This window comes from Martes martes (assembly GCF_963455335.1).
Source record: "Martes martes genome assembly, chromosome: 10".
NCBI lineage: Eukaryota > Metazoa > Chordata > Mammalia > Carnivora > Mustelidae > Martes > Martes martes.
The window spans coordinates 70,551,790-70,564,325 of record NC_137898.1 but is presented as its reverse complement, the minus strand read 5'-3'; the positions used below and the strand labels follow the sequence as shown (position 1 = coordinate 70,564,325).

At 39.3% G+C, this 12,536-nt stretch overlaps 1 protein-coding gene across 2 annotated transcripts in view; it reads left to right on the top strand.

Moving 5' to 3' along the window:
* Positions 1-9,565, top strand: part of SYTL2 (synaptotagmin like 2) — a 121,371-nt gene extending 111,806 nt beyond the window's left edge. For both annotated transcript variants that reach the window (XM_080816125.1, XM_080816124.1), the window contains 4 exons: positions 2,330-2,408; positions 5,469-5,568; positions 7,180-7,385; positions 8,241-9,565. In XM_080816125.1, coding sequence (XP_080672251.1) covers positions 2,330-2,408; positions 5,469-5,568; positions 7,180-7,385; positions 8,241-8,386 — 531 coding nt within the window. In that variant the 3' untranslated portion in view covers positions 8,387-9,565. The remainder of the gene's footprint in view (positions 1-2,329; positions 2,409-5,468; positions 5,569-7,179; positions 7,386-8,240) is intronic.
* Positions 9,566-12,536: the final 2,971 nt, after the last annotated feature.

Genomic DNA, 12,536 nt, shown 5'->3' with positions numbered 1-12,536 from the left:
AATTGTATTTTTTCACTTTGTACCATATCTCTCTCTCTCTTTTTGTTTTATTGTTTTTTTAAAGACAGAGAGCCTGTGCAAGTGTGTGGAGCTAAGAGGGATAGAGAGGGAGAGAGAGAATCTTAAGCGGGTTCCATGCTCAGTGTGGAACCCTACACAGGACTCAGTCTCACGGCCCTGAGATCATGACCTGAGCCAAAATCTAGAGTGGGATGCTTAGCTGACTGAGCCACCCAGACACCCCTGTGCCATATGTCTGTTATGCTCTTTCCGATATTTTCTATTCTTTTCCTTTTTTCCTCTCTAGATTTCAGACTGGCTAGTTTTTGCTAACTTTCTTTTTTTTTTTTTTTTTTTAAGATTTTATTTATTTATTTGACAGACAGAGATCACAAGTAGGCAGAGAGGCAGGCAGAGAGAGAGGAGGAAGCAGGCTCCCCGCTGAGCAGAGAGCCCGATGCGGGGCTCGATCCCAGGACCCTGGGATCATGACCTGAGCCGAAGGCAGAGGCTTTAACCCACTGAGCCACCCAGGCGCCCCTAACTTTCAGTTTAATAATTTTCTTATCTGCTATGTCTAAAACACCCATCTTACAAGTTCTCAACATTATATTTTACAGATTTATGTTTTCATTTGATTTTTTATAGACTACTTCTCTGCTAAAATTCTCTATCTTCATATTAATAGAAGTTATTTAAGGTTTATGTCTGAAAACCCAGTATCTTAAACATTTGTAAGTTTCTCTTATCTAATTTTTTTATCTTGGTTTGGTCATTTGGTCCTTTGTCCTGGTATGCCTGTTTATTTTTTATTGCACACTAGACATTGTATATTAAAAATTTTAGGCATATTTTGAGAGGATTTTCTTTTGTTTCTGACACACAGAGTAGGGATAGACAATATAATCTGAGAATGAACTGACTGGAAGCTGGGGTTCAGTTTTCATGTGGTCCAATGTAGTTTTTGCTTGCCCATATTCCTAGGCTACGACCCTTCAGAGGTTCTAAGTGAAAGCCTAGAGAAGTAGTTCTCGAATTTTACCATCCGTCCAGTTCTACTGAAGGACTTACTAAAGCACAGATTCTCAGGCCCTATTCCCAAGGTGTCTGAGCTGATAAGATCTGGGCCCAAGAATATGCATTTCCAAGAAGTTCCTAGGCATTGCTGATTGCTGATGTAGAGTATGGCTAGGGGACCATATGTTGAGAGCTGCTGATCAGGGGTATTTTCTAAGGCTATTCCTTGCTGGCTGCAGACTCCAGTTTTTGTCTCCCCAGCCCTACAAGACGGGCAAAAGCTCTGCTTGAGCTTCTTAGTCTCTTTCATTAGGCTTTTTTCTAGTTTGGCACTACTTAAAAATAGCTGATGCCTCAACACGAAAAGCAGAGAATGTCAGGCTCAAAGATTTTGTCGACTTGAGTCCTGTCTATATTAATAATTCTTCAGCTCCTTCCAATAAATTTGTTTAATCCAGTTTTTAAAATTATTCTCAGTGTGAGGGTGAGTATGAGCCTAGCTAGAAGCCATAATAGCAACAATTTGTATTATACATTGTTTAGTATCTACATAATACAGCACCTTGACTTAAGAAATGGCTCCCAAATATTGCATCAAAATCACCGGAAGCACGTATTTCTAGTCTTACCCAAGACTCACTGCGTGTGAATTCCTTAGAAGATGTCAAGACCTTTTCCTTTTAAACTAGTGTCAGTTGCATTTCTGATGCATGACCATGTTTTGACAATAAGGCTCTAAAGAACCAGAATCTGAAAATAAAACCATCTCTCTTATACTTGAAAACAATAGACATACGTTTTTAAAATTATTGTCCACTCTTTGTTATTCTTAGAAATCTTACATTATGTGATCTGAAATAATCAGGTTAATGCAGCTTTGAAAATGTAATGTTTGGCTTTTCTTCTCCCTACTTTCCCACATTCATCTTACTCAAAGAGAATAATACAAATAAATAGTTTTATGTGCTGGCTGGGTGACCAATAAAAAAATGTGTGTTTTTATAAAAACCAAAGCATCCCAGAACATTTCTCTTCTCCCCAAGAAAGCCATTCTGATTTCTCTACTATCTGCGAGACTAAAGGAGAAGAGCTGTTTTTTTGGCTACCAAGCAAGTTTTTTCAAGATACACAACATAGCTTTCCCAGATATAAAAGCAACAGTTTAGCTCTGATGGGGAAGGAAATTTTAATCCAGGGCACTCATGGTTAATACGTAGTCACAGAATTGGGGCAGTTATACTCCCATAACAGAGCACCAACAAACAGTAAAGTCGTTTGTGTCTTACACCTACTAACAGCCTTCATTTTCCAGACAGCACCGATTGCCCTTGAAGTGGAAAACAGAGGTGAAATGAAGTTAGCTCTCCAGTATGTCCCAGAGCCAATTCCTGGTATGTAATGACTTTCATCCAGGTTTGTGCCCCTTCCTGATTCTTTCCCTCTCCAAGGATTTCTTTGGACTCTGATATTTTCAAAGGTGAAACCCTAAGCAAATTTGTTAACTTAGTAATTCTGTGGACCAAATGAGTTAATTTACAGTAGACAAATTCTTTTTTTTTCTTTATTGTGGCAAAAACACAAAACATAAAATTTGCCATCTAAGCCATTTTTAAGTGTACCCTTTGTGGTCAAGAACAATGTGTTACATATATTCACATTGCTATGAAGCAGAGCTCTAGAAATTTTTTACCTTGCATATCTGAAACTCTGTACCCATTAAACTATACCCTCACCTTTTCCTTCTCCCAACCCCTGGTAACTACTATTCTGCCTTCTGTTTCCATGAAAAAAAAAATCCTCATTTTACAAAATTCTTTAGTTTACAGATCTTGTTTTAATTTTCACCTCACTCTCCAAAAAGTTGGTATCTCCACAAAGTGAGTGGCCTTTTCCATATTCAGAATTTGGACCTATTGGTAGTGTTAGGGTAAGAATGGACCCTGAGTGTTTTTTACAGGTGAGAATTAGAAAGATTCTTACAGAGCCCCTAGGAAATTAGAGCTCATTGGTTCTCTGTTCTCAAGGCCTCAGCAGGGCAGAAATCTTTTTCCTCAAGGTTACCAATTGCATCCTTAAAGTAAGGGCCTCGGGTCTACAGCCCCATTAAAAGAGCAAGGGACTAGCAAGAAATGCATGCCAGCCCCCTCTCACTTCCCAAGAAGTTCCACAAGTTTTTCTCCTTAAGAATCTATATGAATGGGGTGCTTGGGTGACTCAGATGGTTAAGCATCTGCCTTTGGCTCAGGTTGTGATTCCAGGGTCCTGGGATTGAAACCTTGCATCGGGCTCCTGCTCAGCAGAAAGCCTGGTTTCCCTCTTCCACTCCTCCTGCTTGTGTTCCTGCTCTCGCTGTCTCTCTCTCTCTGTCAAATAAATAAATAAAATCTTTAAAAAAAAAGAATCTATATGAATGTTATGACTGAAATCAGAGGTTGCAACTTATATGTTTTCAGTAACCAAGCAGTGAAACTTGAAGGATGAAAAAAATAATGGATCGTAAAGGCAGTGATTGAACTGGAGAAAGGCATTCTAATTCAGTTAAAAAAAAAAAAAAAAAGAATTGGCGGGGAAGCAAAACCTATCTTTAGGCCCATATGGCTGCCAAACCACCTTGTTGTTACTTCTGGATCTTCCTAAAAGGCAGATTTCCTTAATATATATAATTTGTATCCTATCATTTATGGTCCACATGCATAGAAATTCTGCCAATATCTTTTCCTCCACTATCATTTCTTGGTTGGGGAGAGGGCAAAGGGGACCATGTGTGGTGATGGGCTCTGCCTTGTCTGACCTTTTGCTCATGAAGATTTTCTACCCTAGAATAGCTTCCTTTTCTCCAGATCTTTGGAGAGCTTTAGAGGAAGTCCCATCTTTTCCATAAAGCTTTTCCTGGCTATATCCTTTCACCCTCACTGATCGCATCATCATTTAGAACATTATAGTGAGGGGTGCCTGGATGGCTCAGTGGGCTAAAGCCTCTGCCTTCAGCTCAGGTCATGATCTCAGGGTCCTGGGATTGAGCCCCACATTGGGCTCTCTGCTCAGCAGGGAGCCTGCTTCCTCCTCTCTCTCTCTCTTCCTGCCTCTCTGCCTACTTGTCATCTCTGTCAAATAAATAAATAAAATCTTTAAAAAACAAAAAAGAACATTACAGTGAGAACTTGGCATTTCATTCTGTATTACATTTTTATAGTTTTTATATGAATTACTCTGTTTAGTAATTTGATGAGACATAGATTTCTCATATCCCTTGTATATCTAATGACATTCCTAGCATAGGCCTGAGTACATCAGAGATATTCATTAAATTCTGATTGGTCGACCAGGTTAAACTATTCAGAAAAATATGGCGGTGGTCCTCTGTCCATGTGCACCCAGTCCAGTTAACAAGTGAAGACTAAGCCAACTTCTCAGTAATTCCCTGTGCATATTTTAGTTGCTATTTGTATGTATACAATGTTTCCATAAAGTATGTAACCACATTTAACAAGAGTGTTACCTTAGCCAGAACTTATTTTGATTACTTTATATTCAGTAGGTTTCAAATGCCTCCCATTAACAGCAATTGAAGTTAGTATTAATATTTGAAAGGGAGATGCATTTCATTGAGATATATTGAATATGACTATAACTGGATGATTTACATACCTGATATCTTTAATTTGTCCTGAAACAAGCCAAACCCAGAAAGAATGATACAGTATTCTGTACTTGGAATCAATATGAATTTTCTTCTTTTTTTTATTTTTAAGAGATTTTATTTATTTATTTATTTAGAGAGCGAGCATGAGCCAGGGGAGGGGCAGAGTTAGAGGGAGAGAGAGAATCTCAAGCGGACTCCACACTGAGCAGAGAGCACAGTGCCATGACTCTGAGATCATGACCTAAGCCGAAATCAAGAGTCAGATCCTTGTCCAAGTGAGCCACCCAGGCATCTCTGGGCTGGCTTTAAGTACTGTATGATATAGGAGTTCAAATGATATCCCTAAACCTTCTTCCTTTCTCTCTCTCTCTCCATCTCTCAATTCACTTCCTTTGGGTTTTTACCATTCTTTTTTTTAAGGTTTTATTTATTTATTTGACAGAGAGAGAGAGCACAAGCAAGGGGAATGGGAGAAAGAGAAGCAGGCTCCCCACTGAGCAGGGAACCCGATGTGGGGCTCGATCCTAAAACCTGAGGATCATGACCTGAGCCAAAAGCAGGTGCTTAACCAACTGAGGCTCCCATCTTCCCCAATGTAAATTATTTTCATAGAACTCTCTGAGCACAATGTAGCCAGACTATGGAGGATTTAGTTAAGAATGTATAGATTTAACCAATTAGGATCATATCCTCAAGGTCTAGCTAGTATCACTGTGCCAGACCATTTTTAGATTGGCATTTTTGGATGTAGTATTGCCAAGAGAAGAATGGCAGTGAAATTTTATTTTCTGTCCTTTTCCCATTACAGGTAAAAAGCTTCCGACAACAGGAGAGGTGCACATCTGGGTGAAGGAATGTCTTGATCTACCACAGCTAAGGGGCAGCCATCTAAATTCTTTTGTTAAATGGTAACAGCATCTGTAACTCTGCTTCTCTCAGTTCTACCATAGCCTGGCCTTTGCTCATTGTTTTAGGTCTCAATATCTGGGATGCTGAAACTCATCATTCCTGGTTTAAATGACATAACTTGGGACAGTGGTGACATGAACTAAAGGAATCTTTGACATGAACCCCTAAGGATTTGCTTAGTTTTAAAACAATAAAGAGGGCATACATACAAATGAAACTGGGACCATGTACTCAGATATGGAATGTCTTCTAGGAGATATATTTGCTGGTGGATAATAGTCAGTATTAAAAAACTCATCAGATTTCTAATGGTGAGATGCCATACCCCTGACTCCTTTGTGGTGCAGGGTGAATTCTTCCTTCTGTCCCTTGTCCCACCTTTGTGAACTATTTGCAAAAGTTCTTTTCCTTCATCCTGCAAATATGTAGAAAATGACTTGCTAAACAGACCCTTACTAATAGTTTGTCATAGGAGCTTAAGACAATTTGAGTTTAAAGTGGCAAACTTTTTTTCTCTGTTCTATATATAAATGCCTGGCTTCTAGTCAGTTGTAACTCAACAGATATTAGTGCATGTTCTCTTAGCTCCCCCTGACTAATTTTATCTATGTAGATTCTCCCAGAAGACCAGTTATAGCTGTTTACATTTTTATGGCATTATTTGTGATTTTCCCTATACAAATTATTCATGGATGTCAACTGGTAAGATTTTTCAGCTCAGGTCAGTCTCTCATTCTGAGACCACTCGCAGACCTTGTGTTTATAAGAGGTATCGTAGGTTAAAAACAGAAAACAGATAATCAAGAATGTTTCCAAATGTTAAAGGAATCCTCAAGCAATTGCTACCACATTAAGCATTTACTAAATGAAAGCACTAAACTAAGTTGTTTGCTTCATATGTAATTCTAATATTAACCTTATGAAATAGGCACCAGCATTCTCATTTTAAAGATGAAGAAGCAAGAGTCTGAGAAATTATGTGACTTCCCCTGTAATACACAGCCAATAAGTAACAGAGTCAGGATTCAAAGCAAGTCTGGTCCACTATAATACAGAGTCTCTCCAGCAGGATGCTGCTGTTAATCACCACCATCACCGCCATTATCACCAACAACAACACATCAACATCATCATAACCATTACCACCATCATCACTACTACCACCACCACTGCCATCACCACCACCATCATCACCACCATTGCCCCCATTATCACCAACACCGTCGCCACCACAGCCACCAGCATATCAACATCACCATCACCATTACTGCCATCATCACTACTACCACCACCTCTGCCACCATCACCACCATCGCCACTGCCACCACTATCATGGCTGCCACCCCTGCCACCATCACCACCACCATCAACATCACCATTACTATTACTGCCGTCATTACTACTACCATCACCACTACCGCTGCCACCCCCACCACCATCATCTCCACCACCATCACCACCCCCACCATCACCACCACCACCACTGCCTCTCTACACTCTACACTTCCATTTCCTTCGGCCAGTCTTCAGTAGTTGTATTGAAGTTCAATGAAAGCATAAATGTTCACCATCTTATTAAAATGCTTTCACAATAATGATTCCTTTTATAGTATCATCCTTCCAGATACAAGTAGGAAAAGTCGTCAAAAAACCAGAGCTGTAGGGAAAACCACCAATCCTGTTTTCAACCACACCATGGTGTATGACGGGTTCAGGCCTGAAGATCTGACAGAAGCCTGTGTAGAGCTTACTGTCTGGGACCATTACAAATTAACCAACCAGTTTTTGGGAGGTCTTCGGATTGGCTTTGGAACAGGTAATGTTTGTTACATTTTTAATCTTCTACGAGCCAAGTGCTTCTGGGGATACTAGGGGTTTGTCTGTTTTTTCCTAATGAAAACAGATATTCTATTTCTATTAAGTATAATAAAATGAATGAGTGAAGGAATGTCAGGCTGTATGCCAAGAGCTCTAGATATGAAGATTAACAGGATGTAATATCTGTCCACACAGAGCTTAAGTTATTGTGTGTGGGAGGCACAGAAAAGCCTTCATCCCTACTCCTCCCTGAAAAAACATTTATATCTTTTCATGACTGAGAGTGTGCTTTAAATAATCATAGTAAATAGTATTTACGGGGCACTAGTCACTGTACTGAGTGCTTTATTTATATTATTTTGTTGAATCCTCACAGAAATCCTGTGAGTAATTACTAATGTTATCCCCAGAGGAACTGATGTTCCAAGAAATGATGTAACAGAACTTATCAGTATCAGGGCCAAGATTCAAAGTTGAGTCTGTTAGACACTAAACACCCCAAACTACACTTCCTTAGAGATCATCTGGTGTTACTTCCAACCCAATGCCAGGCTTTACCCCTACTACCTCACTGTGCCCCTGACAGATTGTCAGCCAGCTTTTCTATGAACATGAAGAGAGATCATTACTCTCTGAGTAGAGGGAATAGTCCCAATTATGGACTCCTCTGTTAACAGACATTTCAAGTGATTAAACAGTTCTTTCTTATAATGAGCCCCACATATGCCCTTCTGGATAAAACTATCCCTCGCTGTCTTCCACTGATGATTGTAATTAGGGGATGATCCATTTTTTCCCTCCAATGAACTATTCCTTTCTAACTGCAAAGCTTCCTTTTTTTTTTCTTTTGCAGGTAAAAGCTATGGTACTGAAGTGGATTGGATGGACTCTACTTCAGAGGAAGTTGCTCTCTGGGAAAAGATGGTAAATTCCCCCAACACTTGGATTGAAGCAACTCTGCCTCTCAGAATGCTGCTGATTGCCAAGATTTCAAAATGAACCCAAAGTCGACTGGCTCCCACTGAAAACTACTAAGCAGGTGGAATCTGATCTTGCAAATTTGACTGTGTAGACAGATTCTTGTCTGCTGCCTCTTGCCACTAACGGAGGCTACACAGCATGTTAAAGTCAACCTGCCTATGGTTCTTTGGTTAGAAGCCCCAAGAGATTTAAGCAAGAATAACGTGTGTAACTGACTTGTGACTTCGGCACAAGAGAAGATATTTGAGAAAGTTAGGAAAATCAAACAGTTGCTGCTGCGTCAGAAAAAAGCCATCCAAAAAATATTAAATGTGGGGTGTTTTTACCCAGCAAAATGTTCTAGTTTGCCGTCCCGTGCTTCACACCACATGCTATGCAGTTAGAAGGGCCTGCTTGCTACTCAGTGGTTGAAAACCCTCGCAGGAACTGAAAATATGCAGTTTTTGGAAGAGAGGGACAGGGAAAAAACTCCTAGAAGGGGGTAAAGGTAGAATATCCGTGATAGTAAAGAATTGACCTTAGGAAAACTATTTACTCTGTAATCTCTGTTAAAATACGGAATTCCGGGTTAGGGCCGGAAGACTGATCTACGCACGTGTTCCTGCCTTTGAAAGTGCTTTCCCCTGGCCCACTGTCAAAGTCTCGTTTGTGCTTTGGTGCCACCCACTGGCTCATCGGTAGAATTCAGCTTTTGGCTTAATTGTCTCCTAAGATCTCAAGCCTGTATTTATTTTGTAATCGACTGTGTAAAACTAAACCAAAACCAAAAACCTTGCATATATAAGATTCCGTCGTTCCTGTAACTCTACTATATGAAATTAGCATGAGAGTGCCCACAGAGAAGCTTTGCAATGAAGTTTTAATTAGAATGTAAACTGTACTTCCTATGTATGTATAATTTCATAAAGTATTTTGTAAAAACCCTTAGAGTAAATTACTATATGATTTAGTTGTGTTGTCCAATTAATCTGACTTCTTCTTTTGAATGAAGTACTTCATGTTAGGAATCCTCAGATTTAAATTTCCTAGCAAGGCTAAAGAACTGCTTAGCTAATATTTCTCAAGTCTTTACTGGAACTCTGGACATCATTCCCTCTAAATGAGAAGCTCTGACTATGTTATTGAAACTGGAATTTTTATTTTAAAAAAGTAGTTGAAAAGCATTGAAGGGAAGTAAACATTTATTTTTGGAAGGTTTCCCATGGAGGCATTTTTGGGCTTATTTTAATATATAAAGCATTACATCCTCCTTAGGACCCAACTTGTTTGCCTTCCTCAAAACAAGCAGTGATTTTAATGTAGGTTAGGGGGAGCCTGGATGGTCAGGAGTGTGAGACCTTACAACAGGTGTCTATCAAATGTCACTGAAAATGACCAGACTGCTTGCCTCCTCTAAAGATGTTAGAATCTTCTACCCATTTGCCAGTAAGAGTGGCTAACCTAGAACAATGTCCTTCCCATTGTCTCGCAAGGTCTTTTAGGAAGACGTGTAGTCCAGCTCTATGCCCCGATTCTGTTCTGGCCACAGAGGAGGGACAAGATGAGCTGAGTGGAGACACACCTCCTAGGTCGGCCAGGGATAGTAGCCAAAGTTCAAATTTTGTTCCAGCTCCTGCACTTCAAGGTACCAGCTCCTTTCTCAGCCCTTCTTTCAGTTACCTGCTCTGCCACCTTCCAACATCCAGCCAGCTATGAAACAGTGCGATTGGTTCTCGTATCTCCCTCTGGGACTGCCTGCCTCCTCCTATTCTCAAATCCCTGCCATTTGGAACACCAGAGTGAACAATAGAACCACCTTTGGTATCAAAATGATTTGGGTTTGAGTTCTGGCTCTATCACTCTCTGGGTGACATGGGGTAACTTGCTTAACTGCCCTGTGCCTTGGTTTCTTTGTTCCCTATAAAGTATAAAATGTAGATAATAATGCCTACCTTTCAAGAATACTGTTAGAGTTAAATGACAGAAGATGTAGAAATGCCCAGTACTGCTGTATAGACAAACTCTGTAAGTAGTAGCTTCAAAGAAAGAGACATCAAAAGACCCAACAAAGGCAAGTAGAGGGGACTCCGGTCATCACTAGGGAGAGCATCGGCCCAGTTTTATGCCTCAGATGCTTGGGAAGGAAGTATACTGGATATTTTCAGATTCAAAAGTAGGTGGGGGAAAATGATAGAACAAGAAAAACAACCATGCAGAGAGGAGCCCAAAGTCTTTATTACTAAACTGCAAATTCTCTAAGACAGATGGTATCTAACTTATTTGTTAGCATCTTACACCGCATTGTACATAGTAACTGTTTGTTGAGTAAATCAGTAAATGTATATTGATTAGGGTTTTGGGAGATTAGAGTCTTGGGAGATTCTTAGATTTGACAAGTAATCTATGGACTTACTTATTTAAAATAATTTTAACATTTAGGGGTGTCTGGGTGGCTCAGTGGGTTAGGCCTCTGCCTTCAGCTCAGGTCATGATCTCAGGGTCCTGGGATAGAGCCCCGCATTGGGCTCTCTGCTCGGCAGGGAGCCAGCTTCCCCCTCTCTCTCTGCCTGCCTCTCTGCCTACTTGTGATCTCTCTCTCTCTGTCAAATAAATAAATAAAATCTTTAAATAAAATAAAATAATTTTAACATTTAAATGTAAAATATTTTTAGTGTGGAAAATCTGTTTAATCAACAAGTATCATCAAGTATCCACCACGTGTAAAGGACATAGAAAGGTGGAGAGAGAGGAGAAAACATCCAGAAGCTCATCCCTCAAGAAACAACTGCTGTTAACACTTTCAGTATTTTTCCTGTCATCTTTTTCTTTTCTTAGGAAATATACTCTTTGAATTCACTTTAGTACATCAGACAACTGTATGTGGTAATCAGCAAATAATACATTCAATATATGCGTGACCCTTTATGTTTAAATGAAGAGGACTGTTCTAATTTTATAGTCACTTGTCTCATCTTTACAAGTTTCATTTTAGTATACAAGCTTGAAATTTAAGGAAAAGAAGAGAAACGAGGGGAAAATACAGGTAAGTTTAATTCATATTTTTTGAAGTCTTTGGAATCCACTTTCATAAAACTTCAATATCCTATAATTTCAGAAGTTATTAAAATTTAAGTTCAAAAATTTTCCCCAGTCTTCCAACATCACTTTCCTTTTGTAGACATGAGACCCTGATCTTTGAGACCAAAGCGAAAATCTGAAACTTCTTTCTGATCTGTTTTGCTTCCAGTGAAATCTGAGGCATTGAAAATCCACCCAACATCTGTAATGACACCCAGACTTCTTCCTTTTCATCATGACTTGAGAGACTAAATCTGAACATCAGAAACAGTGCCTGTGGGAATAGTCAACTTTTCATTCTGTGCTTAAGTTTTCCCAGCATTTAAGATCATTCTGAATTTTAAATTTTTTACCTTTTTTCAGTTCTCTTTTCAGCATAAAATTAAATTCCATTGCCATTAAATTCCTTATAAACAGGATAATGTTTAATGGCTGCATAATATTCTAAGAAAATATAGTTTCTTAACATTTTCTCTTTTTTGGACATTTAGGTTTCCAGCTTTTAGTTGTTATAAACCACAGTGCCATGAAAAGCTTTGAGCAACATTTTTTCTTTTGGATTATTTCCTAAACAAAACTCTTCCCTAGAAGGGCAATCATTAGTTCAAAAGGCATAAACATGATACAAGTCCTTAATACCTACTGTCAACTCACTTTCACTAAGAGTATGAGAGAGCACCTATTTTGCTGTACCCTCATCAGTCCTGGGTAGTTTTAAACTAGGGGGAAATTTTTGACCAGACTGGTAGATGAAACGATATCTAATTTTAACTTATATTTATTAGATCACTGATAGCATTCAATACTTGGCCATTTCCATCCTCTTATCTGTGAACTTAATTGTTCATTTCTCTTTTACGATGTTAATGCTTTATTGATTTGTTCAGGCTCTCTACAAAAATATAAATCTATTGTCTGTCATCTTTATGGTGGGTATTTTTCCCAGTTTGAAATTTGCCTTCAACATCCATTCAGCACACGTTTATCTAAGCCTTTCCAAAGTGCCAGGCACTGGTCAAGAATCAAGGATGGCCCAGACGCAGTTCCTGCCCTTAATGATCTCAGAACTTAATAAGGGGAGGCAGGCAGGTGACCACGGAGTGCAATAAGG